General features: G+C 37.8%; 1 protein-coding gene across 4 annotated transcripts; it reads left to right on the top strand.

The window, feature by feature from the left end:
• LOC149838444 (E3 ubiquitin-protein ligase UPL5-like) lies at positions 1-24,717 on the top strand. Of its 4 annotated transcripts, XM_090006598.1 has the most exons (5): positions 1-4,394; positions 4,662-4,904; positions 6,918-6,995; positions 7,234-7,358; positions 24,363-24,717. In XM_090006598.1, the coding sequence occupies exons 1-5, from the start codon at positions 3,905-3,907 to the stop codon at positions 24,405-24,407; spliced, it is 981 nt and encodes a 326-aa protein (XP_089862724.1). In that variant the 5' UTR covers positions 1-3,904; the 3' UTR covers positions 24,408-24,717. The 4 variants fall into 4 exon arrangements, 2 of the variants coding, with proteins under 2 accessions (XP_089862724.1, XP_089862723.1); XR_016431964.1 differs by adding an exon at positions 7,585-7,630 and having other exon boundaries at positions 1-4,904; positions 6,918-7,358; XR_016431965.1 differs by adding an exon at positions 7,585-7,630 and having other exon boundaries at positions 1-4,904; positions 6,776-7,358.
• The last annotated feature ends 690 nt before the right edge of the window (positions 24,718-25,407 follow it).

Raw genomic sequence — 25,407 nt, 5'->3', positions numbered from 1 at the left:
CGGGTCTTCTTCGCTGGAAGATTCGGCAACCGCCCTGCTGGCTGGGGGATCTCGTCCTCGTCTCCGCCTCCTTTGCCTAAAGATCCGGCAACCACCAACCGTGGCACTGGGGGATCTTCTCCACCCACTACCAGCTGAACTGCCTTCGGCAGTTCCTCTGCTAGCGAGTGCTTCGCCGCTCGTCAACTGAGCACCCCCACCATCCAGCGGGTCTCCTCCACCCTTGATGCCGACAGCCATGATCCTCCTCTGTCCGTCGACTGTCTCATCGACAAGAGATCCTGCAAGACCAGTGAGTTTTTTTTCTTGAACTATAGGTTCTGTGAGTCCATTAAGTGGTGAAACCATGCCTATTCTTGATTCTGAAAGCACCTTGGATATTTGTTGCGCTAAAGGAGATGCATCTTTGATCAGAATCACTCTACCCATCTTCCCCTGTTCTCTGGATTGCAACCATACGACGATTTTTTGTTCATTGGACGGTCACCAAGTTCTATTTGGGGATCGGTTCTGCCAAAAGAACTTCAACGGTTTAAATGGATGGGTGTTGTACTGCAATTCTTTGGAGATGGCTGAGTTTATGTTGGTGAATCCGAGTTGTTCAGGTGCATGGGTGGAGGAGACTGTCTGTCGTCGAGAGGCCTCTGATAGGGCCGACGATTGTCATGCTGTCTCGGGAGCAACCGAAGATCCTTGCTCCGTCGCCGCCCTTTGGCTGTTTTTTGGGAAAACGATCACCCTTGAGGTGCAAAGCTCTGACACCATTGATAATGGCAACCACCGACTTCTTCCAACAAAGAAGCCTCGCCAGGGACAACTTGCTCCTCGCCGTCAGCCTCCCTCATTTTCCCGGCGATGGCCTACTCCCTTGGGCTCTGCTGAAGAGGTCGGTCGACACTCTGATGGCTCTGCTGCTCATGGCCAAAAAATGAGTGATTGGGGATGACGATGATGATGATGACACCGTCGATCTGTTTCCCTGCCCAGCCGCGACCACGCCCCCGTTCTCGCAGAACCCTAGCCGGAGACGATCGACCGATCCTCCGCCACCGTTCTCCTCCACGAGGCCATTTTCCCTCAAACCCTTGTCCGTCTTCCAATCGAAAACTTCAGAAGCTTCACTGCATTTTTTTTGTTGCAGTCATTTGTCGGCACGATCGTCGGCCTATTCTTCGGTTCGGGTCCGGGTGAGGAGTGCCTTTCTGGTAAGGAAGCATGCCGTTGTTAGCTTCGGGTGGGGAGTTAGGGTTCTGGTGGGGCTATCATCGATCGAAATCTCGCTTAAGAACCTGTCGGTCTTGGTCATGAGCAAGTTGGGGATCGAGCAAGCTCAGGAGGACCTCCTCCCTCAGGAGGGCCTTCTGCTCCTCCCAGACCTTTTAGGGACGCCCACACCATCGTTCCCATTACATGGAGAGCCTCTGATGATTTTTTTTATAAGGGTTCACCGCCTGATAGGGTGGACACGCTCCCTGTGTTGCCATCATAATTCAGGGTGAGTCCAGCGGAGCCTGCACATCGCAGAATTCATGCTTTTGACAATTTTGATCTGAGTAAAGGTCGAGTCCACTGCCATGCCCGCACACCCTCAACGGGCTTTGATACCAATATTAGGTTTAAGATAAGGTATGCGCAGGGAAGACATAAGAAGAGGAATGAGAAGGGATTAACAGCGGGAAATTTTTGATAGGAATATTGAGACATCTGCTGTATTGCAGATGCAATTTAACCTCCCTTGGTAGCCGTTATCGAGCCCTAACTGTCCTATTAGATTCTTAAACAAGTTGAGAATATGATGTGTAATGGCTCCACCATTGTCCTAATGATAAATATCTCAATGACCCACTAAGTAGGTCATTGGATTCTATGTGAAACCCATTTGACTACACAAAATTCGTACCAAGATCCAATCCAACAATATACAAAGGGTTATCAACAAATTTCTTTTCGTCAAACAAAAGTCCGGCAGGCAGTTTTGCATCATGCATCATTTTTTCTAAACAGAAATTTAGGTTTTGAACAGCTAAATCTCTTTATTTGCACAAATTTTTTTGTGCTGCTAATCCCGTGCCCGATCAGCCGCGCAAAATGATTCAGCTGAATCTGCTGATACTGATGCTTAGTGAATAGTTCTGAATCGGCCATTTTTTTTTTTTATTAAGTGACAATCAGAACGTGACAGAAGTTAAAGCCATTGAAATAAAAATTTCAAGTACTTTTTTATATTTATTAAAAAATAGCCGGTTCAGGGTTGAAGCGTATCGATTTTCTGGCCGATACAGGGCAATACTGACAACATTGCCCTACGCTCTTATATCTATATAATTTGATAAGGAAACATGCATGAAGGAGATGATCACCTTGGTCTCTCTCTCTCTCTCTCTCCAATAAAAGGAAAGAAAAAAAATTAAAGAAAAGGAAAACGAAGATCCCAAATGTGGTTGCCTAATCGGTGACCCACCCGGAGATTACCTGTTTCGGTGGGGAATTTCGTCGTCAAAAAGAAATGTATATCAACAACAAATGATAATAACGATAAAATATACCTCAGCTTGAAAGGATCTAAGTTGCTCTTCTTCGGTTTCTCAAATCCCGTCCATGATGTATCCCATGTTATTCATATGCTGAGTACCGTTTGGTGGCACTCTTTTCTTCTACACGTTCTTGTGCTTACTGCTTCTGTTCGTTTGCTCTCAGACTGGTTTGGCCTTTCTGTTGCAATGATGTCTCTGTTTCAGTCTCTGGGTTTTGATGGGGTTTCAGAATCCTAGTTGCCTTTTGAGATTCCCCTTCTTCTGATTCTTTCTGTTCCCTTCTTTCCTTACGTCCTTGATGCCTGTTACGTTGCTGGTGGTATGGTACTGTCTCCTCCTTTAGGCATGCAGAGGTTCGGTCGAAGCCTATATTACAGAGGTTGTTTGGTGGTACTGACAATGACAACCTGTTGTTGGGAATTGGTGGTGTTCAGGGGAAGATGGTGCGTGCTGGAATTGTGAGCAGGCGCCGAAGATGCGGAAAATTCGCCGCTTCCGATCGTTTCTCAGAGCGTTTTTGGCGAAATTCCAGTGTTGTTCAAGGAAGATTAGGGATTTGAATGGTGATGGTGGGCATTATGCACAGGGTTGTGCCGATTCCGTAGCGGTGGAAACTCCTAATTTGTCTCCTGATACAGAGCACAAGGAAGAAACTGGAGATATGAATGGCATTGTGGTGGATGCTGGTTTTCTGAAGCAAAATGGATGCAGCGATCACCTTGATCACGAATCGGGGTGTTCTCCGTCTAGCCGTTTCGCGATCTTGGACACGACGAATGCTGGTTCTGGCGATAGTTTCATGCCAGTGGATGAAAATTCAATGGAAGATGAGGCCTCTAATGTGATCAATTCCAAAGAATTGCACTTCTTTGTGAGGATATTTCCCGATAGACGTACTCTGGTTCTTCATGCGGATTCCGGCGACACCATCGGAGAGCTCCATGAAGAAATCGAGCGCAGAATCGGCGTGCCGGCCCACGAACAGCGCCTTATCTACACCGGAAGGCAGCTATGCTTGGAACAAACTCTTGCAGAATGTGGTATCGAGAAGGATTCAGAGCTTGACTTGGTTGGTCGGATAAGGAGCGCGAAGAATCATGAGTCGTGGAAGCTCGTAGATGAGATTGTATCATCCGTATGTCGATTGGTTTCGAGTGAACTTGGCCTTCTGCATCTGCGATATCTAGTTCCTTACTTGGTAAGTCAGTTCCTCAAGGTGCATCCTCCCGTGGATGATGGCGGCATCGATCATCGCCGAGCATTCCAGTATTCTGGTGCTCCTTTAGCCCTGTGCAATCTGTATATGTTGCCTATAGGCGATAACAGGCAGTGTACTGAAGAATGCATCCAGCTGTTTTCTTCGCTGGCACATGATTACCGTAAAGACTTGCTTGCGTGCTATGCTCCAGTCCTTTTGGATTTCTGTATGCGACTTTCTTGTATCGCACATGATTCACCTGTATGAATCATGTCGGAGTGCTCTTGCATCTTCCCTCGAAGTTATTGGTGTTGCACATTGGAGCAGACACGTCGACAATGTTGATCGATATACAGTGATTCGCAACCTCATTAGCTTTGTCAATGAATTGGGCTTTGAACTGGAATCAAGTTTCAGTTTGGATGCATTATCATCTGCAGCATTAGTTAATAATCTACGTCAATTGATCGCTTTGGTGCACCCAATTTGGCAAGCAATTGCAGAGAGCATTTGGTTTTCAGGAAGAAGTTCGATGCCTGATCAACAACAGTACAATGCAACAGTGATCAGGGACTCATATGTTACCTTGATGAAAGTATTGACAGGACTTTGTGAATTACTCGCTGACATGGAGGATGTTTTGGCTAAGAATCCATCGACAGGTATCAGAAAAATTGGCAGTGATTGTGCTCAAAGGTTTCTGCTTCTCCTTGGAGAATTTGATCATTTGTCTAATCTCTTTGATGGTGAGCAAGAAAAGTTTTATCTGCTTCTAAAATCACGAAGATTAGTAATAAATTCTCTTGTTCAGCATGCGAAGAGGGGCGATGATCATTTGTGGATTCTTGAACATAAGGATGTTCTTGATGTTGATTTCATAGAACTTTTGCTATTTTCAATGTTTCCTGATGTGAATGATGACCAACCAGGAGAGCGTTATGAGATGCTGATAGAAAGATCAAAGCTATTGGAAGTTTTATATGAATACATAGGCAAGTCAAGTCCTAGCCTGTTGAAACACAAACTTCTGATAGGATTCAAAGATGAGGAAGCAACCGGTCCAGGTGTTATTCGTGAATGGTTTCATCTGGTGTGCAGTGAACTTTTTGATCCACAAAGACCACTTTTTAAGGCATGCCCAGGTGACAACAGGAAGTTCTTCCCGAACCCTGGTATGCATCTTTTATACAATAGGAGAGTCTTTATGTAATCTTATTATGTTGAAGTTTGCCACCTAGACATGGTTTCCAATTTAATTGCATTTCTGAATTTTTCCAGATCTTGTTAGTTTTGAGGAGTTAAATTTAGCTCTTCTAACAAGTTTCTGTTACAAATAATATTTGAAACATGCATCTATGTGTTGAGAGCTGAAAATTTTCTTGCTCTGCTATATTTGCTTGACCAATTTCACTAACATCACATAAATGAGCTCTGAAAAAATTTCTTCATGTGTCGAGAGCTGAAATTTCTCTAATGTCACATTTAAGACATTTATCACATCAAAATTAACAGAATTTTATGAGACTATCAGTGTCTACAAGTTCAGGTTTCCTCAAAAAAGGCTAGAAGACAGCCCCATATGCTTTGGATGCCCTTGCGGTCATGACATATATAAGGAAATAACAATTCAAAACATGCTTTCACATAACCATTTTGATGTGAAACTGAAAAATCGGTTATCATTTTGAGGGAGAATTCAGGAAAAGGATCCTATGGTCTTGTAAATGCTGTTGATAAGCTGTGCATTACTGTTAGAAACAGTTGAGTTCTTGAAATGAGTGTAAATATTAGCGACAGTTCTTTTTCTTTCATTCCATGCTAGTGTGGAGCTTATTATAGGTATTTTTCTACCACTTCTTCATTAAAGTTTTCGGTCATGTGTGTTAATAATTTGTATCTTTGTAGATAGAGGTCATGCCATTGGCAAAGAAGACTTATTGAAATTTATCCAATTCTAGAATGAAACTCTTTTCTTCAAGGAATGCTTGGGAAGTCATATATTGGTGTCTTCGTGTAAGTGTACAAGGAGTTAACCGGTGACCTGGGATCCAATGACATTCTCTCTGCAGGTTCTTGTTAGTTACAATTCTTTCCAAACATTGCATTGTTCTGCAAAGAATCAGCTAATGTAACATGACAATGAATTTTGTTACTTGCACATCTAAAATGCTGAGATCTTATGTGATGTCGTCAAGATGTATGAAATTGCAAATTTGAATGTTTGAAAGTTTACATGCACTTAACAATCACATAGGATCATGTCTAAGCTTGACTTGGATGATTACATAGGATGGTTCTTCCTTCTAGCACTTCATATGCAGTGGATTGACCAAGTGCATTATGATGGCATAGACTATGGTTTTCACATTTGTCCCAAGAATCAGAAGTGGGTAATTTATATTGAAACGGCCATCCCAAGTTCATTTTTCTTCTTAGTTTTGGCACTTTGGCATGCAAATGAAGATCTTGAATTATCGACGATTTTGTGATTGAGATGTGTGATTCAAGAGAATGATAATAACCTAAGGGAAGCATCCAATCTCATCGGTGGACATTCCACCTCCTTAACTGCATGCATTAGAATTTCATTTTGGTATTATATGTTATACACATCCTATTCCAATGATTGAAATAATTGACTCAAAAGTATTACAAACTGCAAGGGTGCCCAAGAGGATTATTTCTTTCAAACCCCCACAAACTATGCATGAGATGTAGCTGTGGACAGTTTGAACTTCAAGAACAGCACCTCAATATCAGATTATTTATTTTGACGGTAGCTGCTGGTGGACTGGATTTATCTCACGATCCTCAAATTGTTCCCTAACTGTAAATCTGTATATTGGTTTTCCCATGTTAAATGGGATTCTAAGACAGCAATGACACTATCATTATCCAAGACTCTGCAAGTGTGTGTGCGCTCATGCGTATAGGTATTTGGTCAATGCTGAGAGCTGTCATTCTCAGTGTACATATAACAAATCATTCTTCTCATGGAAAAGGAGCTTATTTCTTCTAACATTTATTTCTTTTAATTACACAGGTTCTAATATTGATCCTATGCACCTTCAATACTTCATATTTTGTGGACGAGTGATAGCAATGACACTAATGCATAGAATAAAAGTGAATGTTGTGCTTTCACGGTGTCCTGAACTTAACTTGGAAACATGTTTCATTGGAAGATATTAAAGATGAAGAACCAGAACTCTATAACAGCTGCAAAAAACTCTTGGAGATGGATGCTGCATTTCTTGATTCAGGTGATTTGGCCCTTTCATTTGCTGTTGAATATGAAAATATGGGTTCCAGGAAATGCGTGGAACTCTGCTCAGGTGGCATGGACATCAGTGTGGATAGTAGCAACAGAACATTTTGTGGACCTGCTTATTGAGCATCGCTTTTCAAAACGTGTGTCTAGACAAGTGACACATTTCTCTCAGAGCTTTAGCGACATTCTTAATACTCCCAAGCTCAGTGGCACTTTTTTCCAAATTTCAGAACAGGGGCTTCTTGACCTAATGCTACATGGTGGTGATAGGGATGTATCTGTGGATGATTGGAAAGCACATACCAAGTACAATGGCTATTTGCAGTCAGACTGCCAAATAGCGTGGTTTTGGCAGGTACATCATGAGATCAATCCTATCTTTTCTAGCATATGTTTCTTCAAACTATAGACTACTTTTCTTTCATTTCTTTCAATGCAATAGTCCCATCTGAACATTTGGTCATCCAGCATAGTAGAGCATTTTTTTATAGTATATTCTGTTCAAAGGCATCCATTTCTAGCTCTGTGTAAAGTGTAGAAATTGTTCATGACAGCCTATGTAACACGGACTCTTCTAACAGGGCACCGAACCTGCGTGGGGCTTGGACACAGCTTCCTTTGTGTCAGGTGAAGTCAACCACACTGAGGTCCATTTTTGTCCAAAAGTAGATTCAGTTAACCCTAACCAAGTCCAGTTTTATCTATATTATATATAAATACATAAATGCATACACATACACGTAGTGTTAACTTAAAACTGTTAAAAATTATATATACGCTCTCCGCACTCAAGTTTTTTTAATGTGCCACATCGTCACATCCGCACCCGCACCTATGTAACATAGATGACAGCTTTATTTAAGTTTTTGTTTTGCTTGACTTGCTTGGGCTGTATGGATCGCTCTTCTTACCTTCTGAAGAATACACCAAAGATGAAGAGATCATGTTCTACTTTCTAAAGAGTCCTATAGTTGTTTACCCTTCTTAATTGGTTTTTTATTTACTATATTGTAGTTGTTGTTGCTATTAGTTGGATTTTCTTTAGCAATATGTCAACAGTGAACAATTTAAATCCAGTTATATATTTAGGGCATTAACACAGGAACTGGAAGTTTGCAACATGTTTTACAAGTCAAAGGATAATTATTTTTTCTAGACTTTGTGATAGGAAGAAAAATGGTAAGAGAATTAGATTTGCGTCTTTATACAAACTCAACCTGGTAATTTTTCTTGTGAAGACTTTCTTCTCATGCCCAAACTTGTAGCGAGTCTAACGGCAAAAAGAAAATGGAACTTAATATCTGTTTAAGCAAACATGGAGTCGCACACACCCCACCGAAAGAGAGAGAGAGGCACATACAAAATACAGCATAACCCTTTATTGTAACAACCCCAACTCGTCTCCATTGAAAAATGATTTTTCTTAAACAATTGTGGAAACCAAATCCAGAGATCCGGGGGGCTTACAAACATAACACAACCCAAACCACAAGGAATCTTACATTAAACCAACAATCAACTAATTAACTTTATTCATCAATAATCACAGTTTAAGAACATAATCAAATAAATGTCTATAATTATTGAGTCACACTATCTCAAAGAAAATGTCAAAAACAGTCACGTAGTCTCGTAGGCTCCTTATGGCAGTCGATCTCATCACTGAGCTTCGAATCCTGTGAAAAATGTTAAGATAAGTGAACCCCTTAAAGTTTAATTATACTTAAGGCTGGTTTTGGTATTACCTAAATAATGAGGGACCCATATGTAAATTCATTCTTTTGGCTAATCTCTATTTAACTAAGTGGAGATTAGACCTAATACAATCAAGATGTCTCTCTCTCTCTCTCTATATATATATATATATATCTTTCTTTTCTGTCTACATGGTATCAGAGCCATCGGCCTTGGGAGCGTGACTTCGGGGTCTGCGTCAAAGCGTGCGTGAAGGGTACCAGATCGCGTGAAAGGGGCTCAACCTAAGGTGTGTTCGGTATTTGTTTTTAGAACCGAGTGGCATAGATCTGATAACAGATCTGCAGTCTGACGAAAGTCATGACTCAGATCTGTAATCAGATTTAAAAGTCGAGGTGAAATATGGGTTTCAGTCGACCAAATCTGATGGATACAGGTACGGGTGCAGTAATGTCGTCGTGAAGTTGGTGACGACCTGATGTGTCGTGGATCAGTTTTTTTTTTGTTGTTGAAAAAAAAACAGGGATTCTTATATCGTTGTGGATCTGCACAATTTTTTTTGGATCTCATCGTATGTTCAGGTTGCTACAGTAATGTCGTCGTGAAGTGGGTGACGACCATATTTGTCGTGGGTCAGTTTTTTTTGTTGAAAAAAAAAACAGGGATTCTTACATCGTTGTGGATCTGCATATTTTTTTTGGATCTAATCATATGTTCAGGTTGCTGTGAAGCTTATATCATCATTTTTTTTGTGGATCTGCATATGGTCTTTATCTTATGTTCTGGCTGATTTAGATCTGATCACAGATCTGCTTATATCGCCATTCCTTTTAATGTTCTGGTTGTCGAGAAAAAAAAAACAGGGATTCTTATATAGTCGTGGACCTGCATATTCCTTTGGATCTGATCGTATGTTCAGGATGTTGTGAAGCTTATATCGTCATTTTTTTAAGGTCCTGGTTGATTCAGATCTGATTACAGATTTGGGTGTCGCGGTGAAGGCAAATCACCATTGTGAATCTGTACATTGTAGAGTAGATCATTTACGAACTGAAAAATTGTTTTTTTTGTGCACGTGGTCATCTATTGAAACATCGATATTGGTTGTGGCTTCTTAGTTCGTGTTATTCATTATGGGTGAAGTTCAAAAATCTGATTATAAGAATGAAGCTATTGGGGAATATAAAGCCTTCGTCAATCCTTTCTCATATGGTTCTTCAGTGAAATTAAATGAAACAAACTATGCAAGGTGGTTCAGAACTTTTATGATGTCTGTGTCCAGACATCGTAAAAAACATATTCTGTTGGAATCTGAACCAAATGACAAAACAAGAAAATATAATACTTGGGAAGAAGATAATGACATTGTTATGTCATGGATCATGAATAACATTGAATCTCATATTGCAGATGGCTTAATTTATTACAATACAACTAAACAGTTGTGGGACACTTTTCGAGATATGTACTCTCAAGCGACTAATGTGAGTCGTATTCTCCAAGTTGAACAAGAAATATATAATTTACAGCAAGGTGATCAATCATTGGCCCAGTACTATGCCTCTGTTAAGGCAGCCTTTGAAAGACTGAATATCCATAGGCCTCTATGTTGCTCAAAACAAAAGGATCATCAAGAACAAACTATGGTTGTTCGGTTCCTTACAGGTCTATCATTAGAAATCTCAGTTGCAAAAGTTTAAATGTTGACTAGGTCTGATGTTCCTACTCTTGCTGATGCATACAATCGATTGAGTAGACTTGTCATCTCTCTTCCATAATCTCAACCTGCATCTCAATCATCTGCTTTAGCTGTACCATCTAGTTATGGACGAAGAAATACTATGAATGTTACGAGGTATGGGAGGTAGAGGTAAACTCCAATGTACCTATTGTGGAAAATTAGGACATTTAGAAGATCGCTGCTAGGATAAACATGGATGGCCTGCATTTTCTCCATTGAAGCCAAATGTTCCAAAAGCTAATGCTACAAAACTTGAGGTGGAACATGAAACCAATTCTCCTAGTGAATCTATCACTCTTAGCCGTGCTGAATATGAGGAGCTGGTTTTTCATCGTCCTTCAAGTTCCTCTTCTCCTGTAGCTGGTGTGGCCTACTCTACTAGAGACCATCTTTCTTCCCATAATAGTAAGTGGATTATTGACTCTGGTGCATCTAGACATCTATGTGGAAACTCTAAAAAATTTCAGATCTAAAGGCTATCACTGCACATCGGGGAGTCTCATTAGCTGATGGGAGTTCCTCCCCCGTTATTGGTCAGGGAAATGTTTCTATATCCTCTTCCTTGCAGTTGAAAAATGTCCTTCATGCTCCTTCATTTCCTCAAAGTTTATTATCCATGAGTTGCCTTACAAAAGAGCTAAATTGTAGAGTAATATTTGATCCTGTGTTGTCATTTTCAGGATTTGCTGACGGGGAAGAAGATTGGTGGAGGCTATGAAGAAAATGGAGTCTACTATCTACATCACCCTGTGGGAAACATTTATGCTGCAGTTGATTCTTCTTCGAGTCCTGTTTAGTGGCATCGTCGTCTCGGACATCCTTCATTGTCGAAGCTTCGTCGTGTCATTCCTCAAATTTCATCTACTACATCATTCCAGTGTGAAGCATGTCAGTTGGGCAAGCATCATCGGAGTTCGTTTTCTTCTAGTCAGAGTCAATCTAGTCATAAAATCTTTGAACTTCTTCATGCGGATGTATGGGGTCCCAGTAAGATTCCTACCAGGACCCAATGTCGTTATTACCTTGTTATTGTCGATGATTTTTCTAAGTTGTTTTGGGTGTTCTTGATAAAAGAAAGATCTGAAGTTTCTAGTATCCTCAAATCATTAGTAATTGAAATAAAAACTAAGTTTGAATCTATTGTCAAGATTATTCGCACTGATAATGCCCTTGAGTTTAAAACCAAAGCACTATTGCAATTTTATTGAGACCATGGCATTCAACCCCAAACCACTTGTGCCTATACTTCCCAACAAAATGGGGTGGCTGAGCGAAAACACATGCACCTCCTTGATGTAGCCCGCACCCTTATCATTCAATCCAATGTTCCTGCTTTATATTGGGGTGATGCGGTTATCACAACTTGTTATTTGATCAAGCACATGCCTCCATCATCCGTGGATGACCAAATTCCTTTGCAAATCCTATATCCTAATGTACCTCTCTTCTCTCTTTCGCCCAAGGTATTTGGGTGTGTTTGTTTTGTGCACAAACTCGGACCTGACCGTGATAAGTTACCCACTCAAGCAACTAAGTGTATGTTTATAGGCTATCCTAAGAATAAAAAAGGGTATCGATGCTATGATCCGATTTCTTGTCGGGAGTATGTCACTGCAGATGTATCTTTCTTGGAGTCTATTCCATATTATTTCAGTACTGGTGCTCACTTGCAAACTGATCAAGATGACTAATTTCCTCTTTCTGTTCTTCTTTTTTCGTTGGAATCGATGCCCCCATTACCGAATCCAACTCCACCTACCTCACGATTTCACAATCCTCCATTGGTGTATGTGCGTAGAGCTCCACCTCCTCCAGTGTCTCCATCTTCTTCTTCTCCTGAGGTAAGTTCTGATAGCAATGAGATGCATGTTGATGATAACAGGCCAATAGCTCTATGAAAGGGGACACGACAATTTACCTTATATCCTATGTCTCAGTTTGTGTCAGATGCCAAAATTGGTAATCAGATGAAAGCATTTATCTCAGCCTTATCTGTTGAAACTATTCCTCTGAGTTATCAAATGGCAATACTCGATAGCAGGTGAAAGCAAGCCATACAAGATGAAATGGATGTTTTACTATCTCAACAGACATGGGACCTTGTTGGTTCCTCTGTGGATGCGGACATTGTTGGATGCAAATGGGTATATACCATTAAGTACAATTCAGATGGTTCAATTGAAAGATACAAAGCCAAGTTAGTAGCAAAAGGTTATACTCAGACATATGGTGTTGATTTATTTGAGACATTTTCTCCCGTCGCACGGATGGACACCATTCATCTTGTTCTCTCAGTAGTTATTCACCATGGATGGAGTTTGTGTCAACTAGATGTGAAAAATGCATTCCTATATGGGGATCTATAAAATGCATTTCAATATACATGCAACCTTCTGCGTTCGAGGTTGAGAGGGAGTGTCAGAAGGTGTGCAGATTAAGAAAGGCGACATATGGTCTGAAGCAAAGTCCTGGCGCATGGTTTCAAAAGTTGTTTGATGTGATGTCAAAGTTTGGTTTTAATAAGTCAGGGTCAAACCATACATTATTTATTAAGAAAACTAACTCAGGTCTAGTTGTTATGGTGGTATATGTAGATGACATCATCCTTACAGGAGATAACATGAAAGATATTGCAGCTACAAAGGCTCATCTTTAAAAACATTTTGTTACCAAAGATCTTGGTCCACTTAGATATTTTCTGGGCATAGAAGTAGCCAGGAAAAGTGAGGGAGTGGTTTTGTCTCAACGGAAGTATGTTTTTGATTTATTAAAAGAGACAGGAATGTTGGGAGCTAAACCAACAAATATTCCCATGGATCACAAAGTTCATTTATTGGATGAGGGGTCAAAACCTGTTGATAGCAGGAGCTATCGCTCATTGGTAGGGAAGTTACTATATGTGACAGTGACTAGACCTGATATTGCTTTGGCTGTAAGCAAGGTTAGCCAATTCATGGACAACCCAACAGAGGTACACTGAAACACTACAATGATGATACTCAGTTACTTAAAATCTTTCCTTAGAAAATGGTTATTATTCAAGAAAGGGAGTACCCTGGAGGTAGTTGCTTACTCTGATGCTGATTATGCTGGGTCTGTAGAGGATAGAAAATCTATCACAGGATTTTGTGTATTTGTGGGAGGTAACTTAATCTCTTGGAGAAGCAAGAAGCAAACTGTGGTTGCTAGGTCTGTTAAAATGTATCATTCAACATTTGTTATATTATATATATTTTACATATATAAAGGATAATACATATTCATATATGGTATATATGCATATGTATTATCCTAATTATATATATAAAATATATATTTCTCTATTTACAGGCATAAGGGTAGTTTAGACATTTCACAGTTTTACGCATATTCCATTCAGAATATGTTTGTAATTTAATTTAATTTTTTCTTTTTTTCTTTTTCTCTTTTTTTTGGGTTTGCGCCACCTAGGGAGGCTCCCCAAAGAGTCGTTGGGGAGTCCCCAACAGTCACAAATGTGACCGTTGGGGGCTCCCAACGACTCCTTTGGGAGCCTCCTTTATGGCTCCTCTCTTGTGTTATAAATAGGGGTCTCCCCCTTGTATTTCTTTACTCCTTAGAGGAGCTTATGCTCCATTGTATAGGGTTTTTACCCTTTTCTTCCTATTTCTTCAATAATATTCAACTTATGACTTTAAGTCATATTTATCCCTTTTATGGGTTTATGTATTAGCACTTGATGTGCTTGTGTTGTTCCCTTAAGTGGGTATATTCGCACTTAATGTGCATGTGTATGGGTTCATTATCGAACCTAAAATATTCAAAGTCACTTTCTAACATGGTATCAGAGCCCGGTTACGATGGGATTGTCTCTTGGCGCAACAGAAAGCGTGGTGCTCAAGAAATGGTGAAGTATTCATTGTTCCTTCTCTTTTTTAGAAGTTTTCGGTATGTATCTCTTTTCTTAACATATTATGCATTATGAAACTATTTTTCTTGCACATTTAGTGTTTTTTGATAGTTGAATCATTTCCTTTCACATTTCGTGTGTTCGTATATTTTAAGATATCTATTTTTAAATTTGGTGAACTTGTTTATTGTTCAAATATATAATTCTTGACTATCGATTCCTCATCACATATAATAGTAATTTATGTTGTTAAAATTGTCTTCAATTATGTGGGATTTATGATGTTTACATAAGTATTTCATTATTGACCTATAAATTACCTTTTAAAAATTATATATGATATCTTGATTAATGATCGTTGTTTAAAACTCTTTTCTCTCATATAAAGTCTAATTTGTTTTGAGTTCCTCTCTTGTTTATGGATTTTAGTGCATGTTTTTTTGAAAAATCTTGATATAATTCTTATATAAGAATCTCTCACATCTTTATCTTTGTTATGAATCATAAGTAGTTCTTGTTAATGATAACTATTTATGAGAACTCCTAAAGATGTTTCAATGTTTTTGGTTTATTTAAAGGATTTTTGAAAAATTGTTTGTGATAAATAGGTTGTTCGAACCATTGTAAAAGATCTTTTAAAATAATTTTCCACACTATATAGAATGCATAGTGTATCTATTGCATCCTTTGGTATAAAAGATTTTCATTATTTTGATTTTTCCTCTAAGGATGCCTACATTGGCCATAATATGGTCTTCCTTGTCTTAAATTGCATATAGTTGCATAATTAAAACTTGAGAGACTCAAGCATTTGTTTCTTTTTATGAAATACATGTTTTATTGCATGTTTGCCTTTATTACGCTTTTTGCGTATTGTGTTCAAGTGATTGTAAAAGTGTGTTTGTACAATTCTTTTATAAAATATTTATGCTTGTATGCGTATTGTCTATCCATAGACATTTTCACATAGTACTCTCTTTTCAATAAAGAGATGTTTTTATTGCCTTCTTTAAGGCTTGTGTTTGTTTTTATCCCTTAATGGACTTGTAAGATTGTTTCTTTTATCATTATAAATGATTTTGTAATATCTTAGTACATGTTGTCCTAAATTTGCACGTTTAAGATTATTGCCATTTTGCATCTTGGTATACATATAAATTGCTAATTATAAAGGCTTGATTTGTTTCTTGGATTATTCCAAATCCTTTTTCCACATGACGTTGCTTAATATTTCATAATTGTGTTAGTTTCATAATAAGTCTTTTTTGTATAAATGACTTCTTTTGAAGATTAAGCATAATTCGTGTTTATGCAAAATTGTTGTTATAAAGCATATTATTGTGATTGATTATATTGGACCTTTGATTCAATTTTTAATCAGTCCTCTTTTTCTTGAAAAATGATTTCTAAAGTGTTTATTGCCTTTTTGTGGCATTTATATTTGTCCATCACATGTTTTTTTAATGCATCATTGTTTTGGCCTTATTATTGTTATATTAGAGATGTTTGTTGAGGTGAGTTATGGGCACCTCGTGTTATATCATTCTAGATTGTCCACTTGCCATATTATAGATGGTGGTTGAGGTGAGTTATGGGCACCTTGAGACTCTAGAATGATTTGGTATATGATCTCTAATTATGAGTGTGTCACTCTTTGTTATGTCATTTTAGATTGTCCACTTGCCATATTATAGATGGTGGTTGAGGTGAGTTATGGGCACCTTGGGACTCTAGAATGATTTGGTATATGAGTGTGTCACTAGTTTAATGTTGGCCGTTGATCTTATGGATGCTCTTATTTATATATATAAATGTGATGGATATATGATGTTTGAAACCTTAAAATGTCTTAAGGTATATTAAAATCAAGGTTTTTGGGATTATTGCCCAACCTTTTGTTGTTTATGGATCTTATGAGTGCATTTGCACATTTGTGTTTTGTGCTTTTGTGCACAAGTGTTCTTAGTGTGTGTATATTCACACATTTATTTCAAAATATTGTTGTAATGGGTGTTCTTTTTGAAGGATATCGTTCTTTTGATTCAAGGTTTTATTTATATGTTTGTCATTACAAGTTTTATTACCTCAATAGTCTTCTCCTTTTATAGCTCCTTATCTAAGTGTCATCATATGTAGACAAGAATTTTATTACACCTTCGTGTATTGGTAGCCCTTTGTTGGCTTTTTCTCTCTTGGTCTAGTAGCTGAACACACTTGTCTTGAGTGTTATTTTATGTAAACAAGGCACGTTGATTCACACCATGGTGTGTGATTTTAGTCCATGTTGGCGTTTGTGTCCTTGTTTTAGTCGCTGAGATGTATGCCCATGGTTGGCTTATTTCACTCATTTCAAGTGTCATCTTATGTAGACAAGAGATGTATTGTGTTTTTGCCCATGGTTGACTTGTTACTCTTGTTCTAGTAGCTGAACATACTTGGTTTTAAGTGTATTTTTACGTAGACAAGAGATGCTTTTGGTTCATGTTGGCATGTATTCTCTTGTTCTTGTCGTAGATACACTCATTTCAAGTATTATTATATGTAGACAAGAGGTTCTTTTGCACACATTTGTGTGTGTCTTTGACCTTTAATAATATTATATTTATATTCTTGATCTAGTAGCTTATACACTTGATTTATAGGTTTTGGAGGACTAATGACGTAGTGGTTTGTAATGGATGAACTATTGTTGAAATTTGCAAAATTTATGACTTGTGTTTTAAGATATTCAAGTGAATCATATTTTTGATATGCATATTTTAAAATCAAGTTGATTGTTTGGCATTTAATCTATATATTAAGTGCTTATGGTTCTTTGACCACTTTTGTATTTAAAATATGTTTTTTGTCAATTGAGTGAGATTTTCCTAAATGGGTAAGATTCTCTATTCAAATAACACTCTTCGTTTTGTCTCGTAAATGGATTTAAAACCTTGTGAACTCTTGTGTTTATTTTGTCTAAAGTATGCTTGGAGACTTCGTTTATCTTGTTTGGCACTTCATTACATGTTTAAAGCATGATTCATTAATGATCCATTTAAGTATTAATTCATTTCATGATAATATATGCATATGCTCTTTATGGCCTTTTAGGATCTCATTCAATAAAGTTCTTTTTGCCTCTTCGTAGGCTTACTGTGGTGTCCCTTAGGGGACCATTGTGTTTTTCCCCATTATGGGGTTATGTTTGTTCAATGTTAGACCTTATGAATGCATTATGCATTCTTGCAATTCATTTCCGCATAATTTGCTTCCGCTCACTCTTTAACATGATATTTGATTTTTGAAACTTTGGTCTTCTAAATTTTCTTTTCATGCTAAAGTAATTATCCTATTATGCATAATTTTTGCTCCTTGTTAGGAATGTTCCATTTTGAGTAAAGTGCAAAGATATTTTTTACTTGTTCTTTGTTGTTGTTCCTCAGGATCTTGAAGATAAGAGGAAAAGAAGTACCTTGGATAGATCATGGAAGGTGCTCATCGTTAAAGACGTTGGAGGAAGACATTTGCAATGGCATTCGTACTGATGACTCTTGAAGCCTTGAGATTCTTCCTCTTGCTTTCTTCAATCTTTTCGTTCCCCCATGCAAAGCTTGAGGGGGGGTGTTAAAATGTATCATTCAACATTTGTTATATTATATATATTTTACATATATAAAGGATAATAAATATTCATATATGGTATATATGCATATGTATTATCCTAATTATATATATAAAATATATATTTCTCTATTTATAGGCATAGGGGTAGTTTAGACATTTCACAGTTTTACGCATATTCCATTCGGAATATGTTTGTAATTTAATTTAATTTTTTATTTTTTTATTTTTCTCCTTTTTTTGGGTTTGCGCCACCTAGGGAGGCTCCCCAAACAGTCGTTGAGGAGCCCCCTTTGTGGCTCCTCTCTTGTGTTATAAATAGGGGTCTCCCCCTTGTATTTCTTTACTCCTTGGAGGAGCTTATGCTCCATTGTATAGGGTTTTTACCCTTTTCTTCCTATTTCTTTAATAATATTCAACTTATGACTTTAAGTCATATTTATCCCTTTTATGGGTTTATGTATTAGCACTTGATGTGCTTGTGTTGTTCCCTTAAGTGGGTATATTCGCACTTAATGTGCATGTGTATGGGTTCATTATCGAACCTAAAATATTCAAAGTCACTTTCTAACAAGGTCGAGTGCCGAATCAGAATATAGGGTTATGGCCCAAACGACAGCTGAATTGATGTAGGTTTGAACTGTGTTGACTGATCTTCAGGTGAAGGTTTCAACTCCTATGGTGATGATGTGTGATAACAAGGCGGCTACATATATAGCAAATAATTTGTTATTTCATGAGAGGACAAAACATATTGAAGTTGACTGCCACTACATAAGAGATATGGTTCAAGTTGGACATATCTCTACCAAGCATGTAATCTCTGAGGATCAAGTTGCAGATATTTTTACAAAGCCTCTTGCCAGGTCCAGTTTCTCAAAATGTTGCGACAAGCTGAACATGATCGATATCTATGCTCCAGCTTGAGGGGGAGTGTTAAGATAAGTCTGACCTCTTAAAGTTTAATTATACTTAAGGCTGGTTTTGGTATTACCTAAATAATGAGGGACTCATATGTAAATTCATTCTTTTGGCTAATCTCTATTTAACCAAGTAGAGATTAGACCTAATACAATCAAGACGTCTCTCTCTCTCTCTCTCTCTGTCTATCTATCTATATATATATATATCTTTTCTGTCTACAAAAAAACATAAAGAGCAAAGGGTCAAAATCAAAGATCCTGCATACGAATTTCTCTAAAGATTCAAATAGGCGAGAAAAGCATAAATCAAATCCATGCAATATTTTTAGAGGAACATAACTACAATAATTTCACAACTCAATAGCTATTCAGGCATTCATGATTAAATATCATATATTTGCAATAGCTAATAGAGAAATAAATAAGTAAAATTACATAAACTAATGCAGAACAATAAATATGCATGATATCAATGCACATGCATGAGTAACATATTAAATTATTATCAAAGTTTTCTTTTGTATGTATATCCATATTAAATGCATACAAATTTAGTTTCACTTTTCATTGAAACCTGTAAATACTCAAAACGGTCACAATAATTCTCGAAGTTTAAGATAGGTTCTTAGTTTTAGCTTAACACACAATTTGTATTTTATTACTGGGTTCCACACTTGACCCTCGACCGATATCAGGAATCAACACCATCCATCGGAACATTAGAAATCAACATCTAATGTCGGAACACCAGGAAAATCAACATCCACTGATGCTACTTTCTTGGTATACCAATAACAACAGTTGTGTCTACACACTACACCCAAGCAAAGTGGCGAAAAACTTTCTCAAACCGTCGCCGAGAGGTAAACCACCATATCGGGTTCAGGGGCACAATCACACACGAAGTTTTAGTATCCTCACGATTCTCCAAAACTGCCATCCAGGATTTCCACACTGTGGAAGGAACATCCAAGAAGAAAACATTAATTACACTGTTTTATCTTTTTATCAAAAGACAGATTCTTTACAAAATATTCGTTTTGTAAATCAATGTGCAAAACACAACACGGGACCTTGGCCCGTTACAAAATTTAACAATACAATTAATTCAGAAATTAAATAGATTTCATATGAATTTTTGCAATGCATTCATCAAGACTTGGAGCAACACCTGCTCGTGGCCTACATAGCCTACAATGGTTCACATTCAGACTGCTGATGCATCTCATGCAAAAACCACAGTGAACATGTAACCACGCAATCATTCAGCATGTCCACAAATGTATATGAAAAACAAATTACATATGCATATGAACGCATGCTTACAACATACATTTTGTCTTGTGATTCATCTCACGCTTGTGCACGTGATCATGTTAATGCAACAACAATATAACTTCAGAATTCACGTGTTCATAATATGCATATTTATGCCAACATAATATTAGATTTCATGAGCATACGTAAACAACAAATGTTTTGCCGATTCGGGTACGCTTGGGTTACAAAACAAAAGTACCGAGCCAAAGCTATGTTGTTCCCATTCACAGGACAACATTAAGATACTATTGGCAGCATGGACAAGGTTGGGAAGCAGGCAATACTGCACCAAAATGTGCAACACTAGTCTGCCTCACAACAGCCCTACATATAAAGGAAAATAACATGCTAGAATGCCATGCAGATGCATCTTTGTGCAAGGAAATATCATGTATGCATACAACCATACAACTTAGTTCCTAAAGATGACATCATTACGTGAGAATCCGATCATCATATATTCGGGCCTGGTCCGCACCCAATACATCATGTATTCGGGTCCTACCAGCCACTCGAAAACAGCAATCTATCGTGTCTGGTCAACACCCGATACAGTTCGTATCAGGGTCTGACCAGCCACCCGAAATTGCCATGTTATCGGGTCTGGTCAGCACCCGATAGTCTGTATTAGTGTCTGTCCAGCCTCTCGAAATTATCATGTTATCGGGTCTAGTCTAGCCAATCAGTTGGTGATTATTGATGGCACTTGCTTTCAATGTCTAATTTTGCCAAACACATTAGAGCTGACCTAACAATGAAACTGCCAGTGGTAATTGACAAGTTCTGGTGGAATATGGCTTTTAAGAAATCCATTTGAAGATTTAGAAACTTGTATGCGAAGTTAGTCAAACAAGAAAGAAAGATAAATGGGGTGTTGCATCATGAAGTAACAGTCTCTGCTTGGAATATCAAATGGAGAATGTTATCACAGACAAAATTCAACAACTCCCTGTCAGACTTTGTTTTCACAGTAAACATAGTTCAAGTATGGAAAATAAGGGGTGCCTTGTCACACCATCATGAAATATCACATTCTCTGACTTCAGCATTGTTGAAGTGAAATTTAAATTCACCAGTTATGGATTCACTACTCTAGTTCTCGTCAGACTTTGCCATAACTGAGCTCAACCTTGTTCAAAGTTGAGTAATTGTTGCTGAGCATGTGTTTTATCTCCCTAAAGGTATTCTTTAGAAGTACAAATTGGCAAACTTTTTTTTTGTCCAATAAACATGGGTCATATCAAACTGTGCTAAATGCATAAGTATGATTGTCAACCGGTCGGATCTGACCCATTTTTGGCCAGTACCGAACCCTACAGGGTCAAGGTTTGCTGATAATAATGGACTCTATCAGAATTCAGGTCTGATATATATATAGTCCAATGGAATAGAGAGTCGGGGATTGGTTGTGAAATTTCATATCAAACCCAGGCCAGTTCCAAGTTTCCATTAGGATCTACATATTTTCAATGTAACCAGGATACTCAAACTGTTATAATATTAAGTATGAACAAAATCCATAAGCTTGCTTGGTTACTCTCTCTAAAAATGAACAATATGTTATGCTCCTGTACTAATGACTATTTGAAGGGGAAGTCAGCATAAGTGTTTCCTCCCTTGACAAACCTAATTTGAGTCGGCTGTTCTTGAATACTGTATGTCCAAATTCTCATAAAAAAATAATTTCAGAAGATCTGGTCTGGACCAGATCTGTGCATCCCGTGAACATCGATAGGTCTGTCCAGATCTGCCCTTATGAATAATGGGACAGACTCAACTATGTGCACAAAAATCAAACAGCCTATACAATCTATTCTTAAGTTTATTTACTGATTTAATATTATATATATATATATACATATACATATTTTAAATCAGATTCTCATTCTTTTCTTCTTTTTCCTTTCCACCAAAAACATTACATGAAATTTACTTGCATTATTTCTTCCCGTTCGAATCGAGAGAGAAACCCGTACTTTTGTTGAGAAACGGAAAAGAAAGGTCGGAGATGCGTCGGATGATCGGAGTGGAAGAAGGTTTTCTTCCTCCTTTTTTCTTCTTTTCTCTCTCTCTCTCTCTCTCCTATATTTTTTTTGAGGTTTTTATAGAGGAGGAAATCCTCTAGGGGGTGATGTCCCTCTAGGGTTTCCCATGTGGGTTTGGAGATAGAGCTTTCTCATGTAGGACTCTATATCCAACCCCCTATTTCCTAATTTCTCTCAATTCTGTTGACTTTTTCTACTTTTACCTATTTTAATTACTTACCTTTTTTTATGTTTACTCAACCAAATTGGACTCTTCTAGAGACCTTATTTGGTAGCTACCCTATCTAAATAAATTTTGGAATTAATTAGTTTTTAATAATTAATAACTGTCCAGAAAGTTTCAGAGGGTGCCTTACCCCTTTGAAAGTCTTTTTAACTTCAAATTTCCTTAAATTAAACTTGTGTATTGAATTTAAAGCTTTAATTTTGTTGGACCTGGTTTTGGATCTGGATCTGAATCCAAGATCCAAATTTATATCCAAATTCTATATGGATCTTGAACTGGACCAGATCCTAATTAATATGGGTCTTGGATTGAGTCCAGATCCATATTAACTTGGATCATACGGATCCGATCCAATCCAATCCAAACCCCATCGAGGTGAGCCTTTTTTGAAAAAAGAGATTTTCGGGCCAACCGTAGCCTGAATTCAGAAAAATAAAATATCCACGAATTCAGAATTTTGAGGCGCATCTATTGATATATAACTTGAATTCACCTCTGAATTTTGTATGAATTTAACCCAAATTTTGCTTGATTTTAAAGGTCAAAAATAAAAGTTTTTATCATATCTTGTTTGGCTTGTTTAGGTTTTTTCAATGAGACCTAGGCCGAACCCAGATTCAATTGACGCCACCTAATATCGAGTATTTTATCGATGTTTCTACAACACTTTACCAAATTTTCTAAAATCTCTGAATTTAACTTAGTGTAAAAGTAGACGTATCTATGTAGTCAAAAGCCCTGAGTAGTCCGCCTAGCTAGTCTAGGCATAAGTAAAATGCCTAGGCTTCGCAATTCCTAGGTGGGTACCTTAAAAGGTACCAATTTTGCCGACTAGGCACCGACTAAGGCGCCTAGTCGACAACTAAGTTGCCGCTGCCTAGGGTACATGAGCAGTTTAGTCTTTTGTTATTCTTATATATATTTTGTTATTTTTTATATATATAATTATATATATGTGCCTGTGTTTGTGTGATTTCTTATGTGAAATCATGAAAACATGCTTAGTAATTATATGTGTGTGTGTGTGTGTGTGTGTTTGCTTTTGGGATTTTTCTGTGAAACATTGAAAGCATGAACAGTTAAATTTAATTGATTATGTTTTTTATATGTGTGTGTTACTTTATTTCCGATGAATTTTTCTATAAAAGCATGAAAGCATGTTTAGTACTATGAATTATGTAATATGTTATTTATGTTTATTGTGCTTATTTTATTGATTATACTGAATATGTTATAAATAATTGATATATATATGTATATTTTGGTTATTTATATTAATATATTTTGTGAAAGCATGTGTAATTTTGTACTTGTGTAACAAAAACATCTTATTAGTAAAAGAATTAAACATATTTTTATGTATATTGTGTACTTTTTTATATTTTAATTGGGGTACCGACTAGTCCCTCCTAATCCTCGACTAGTTCTTTTAGGGGTCTACCAACTAGGCACTGCCTAGCGCTTTTGACTGTGAGACGCATGCATGGTCAACAATGTGGTCAAGAGGTTAAACAGTAATTAAGATGTGAGTTAAATAACAACAAGCGGTTGCCAATAATTAAGAGAAACTTAAGGGATGGCTGGTATTTGTGAGGACTAGGAGACTGACTAGTCAAAGTTCTATACTGATTCAAGTAATGACTTCATTGAGAACATATCGTTTGTATAAAGAAAATTTCTCCTTATATGTTTAATATGCTTATGTTAGTATGATGTCTATATGTATATTCAGTTAAATGGAAACTAGTAGTGGAGCGTCGATCTGTCATAGCTCATGCATTGGAGTAGGTAACACCCCCCCCCCCCCCCCCCCCCACACACACACACACATAGACATAGTACAACCTCAACCTACTGTAGCCTGTGTGTGTGTGTGCATGTGTTCATTAATAGCCATTTTTTGGTATTTCTGCACAGGTGGTTGAGAGCATGTCAATGGAGCAGCGGATGATGTTTTTTTAGCTTTTGGACCTCTTTGCATCATTTACCAGCTAAAGGATTTGGTGGACTGGGCACTAAGCTTCAAATCTGCAAGCACAAGCGCACTGTTGATCATCTACCTTCATTCATCTCATACCTGCTTCTATCAGCTTATGCTTCCTCCCTACCCATCCTTTAGAATCACGAATGAGCGCCTACATCTCATTTGCCAAAAACATATTAGCACCAGTTTTGGATTGTTATAGGTAAAACAAAAAAGGAAAAAAATGCATGACTGTCTGCCTGCACATATTTCTCTTTATTGCATAATGCCTGTACATATTTTGCGCCATTTTTTAACCTCTCATAGAATAGTTGTATATCTTCTTGTGGCAATTTATTTTAAAGCAGGGTATTCTTACCTGGTTGCAACCCACAAGTTGTCACATGGATATGGCGGCTAATACAGGGATACAGTCATTTTTATGAAGTTTTCTCAAATCCGTGTTACATAGACCCCAAGTCTTTGTAAGCCGTTCACTCTGGATAACCAATATCAATGGCTGAACCTTTTAGGTGGACTCTGTGGTATAGTTCGTCTTGATGAATGGTATCCAAGGTGGATTAAGACAGTTTTTTCCATTCCAAGGCTCCTTGGACATGATCGGTTCTAGAATGTTTTCGCTTATGCTGAATGGTGTCTGCCTCAAAAGCCAAAACACTGTATGTGATCAAGCTAGCATCTGTCAAGAACTGCTTCAACCATGTTTTGGCTCAAGCCAGAATGTCCAAATCTGAATGCCCTAGAGCTGCATTTTCATTTCATGAGTTCGAAGTGTGAGCAAGTTTTAATGCGACAGGATGTTTAGGACGTGGTTGTCTTGTAGTCAAGACTAGGGCTGTGAAAGGAGGGCCAGTTGTAGCGCGGGTTCATGCTTGGCTTGTAAAAAACTTTATCCATACTTGGGAAATAAGGTTGACAAGCTGAACATGAACAGTAGGTGTTCAGCTCAAACTTGGCTTGTAAAAGGCTCATCCAAAC

This window comes from Nuphar pumila, chromosome 5 (assembly GCF_984573655.1).
Source record: "Nuphar pumila chromosome 5, dmNupPumi1.hap1.1, whole genome shotgun sequence".
Classification (NCBI taxonomy): Eukaryota; Viridiplantae; Streptophyta; class Magnoliopsida; order Nymphaeales; family Nymphaeaceae; genus Nuphar; species Nuphar pumila.
Note: the sequence above shows the minus strand (reverse complement) of the source record. Positions and strands in the feature narration are given on the sequence as shown.

Coding starts and splice junctions, on each gene's coding strand:
- LOC149838444 (XM_090006597.1), top strand. CDS start 3,905: ATGATTACCGTAAAGACTTGCTTGCGTGCTATGCTCCAGTCCTTTTGG. Junction 4,905..6,917: donor GAAGTTCTTCCCGAACCCTG/GTATGCATCTTT, acceptor TTTCATTGGAAG/ATATTAAAGATGAAGAACCA. Junction 6,996..7,233: donor TGCTGCATTTCTTGATTCAG/GTGATTTGGCCC, acceptor TCCAAATTTCAG/AACAGGGGCTTCTTGACCTA.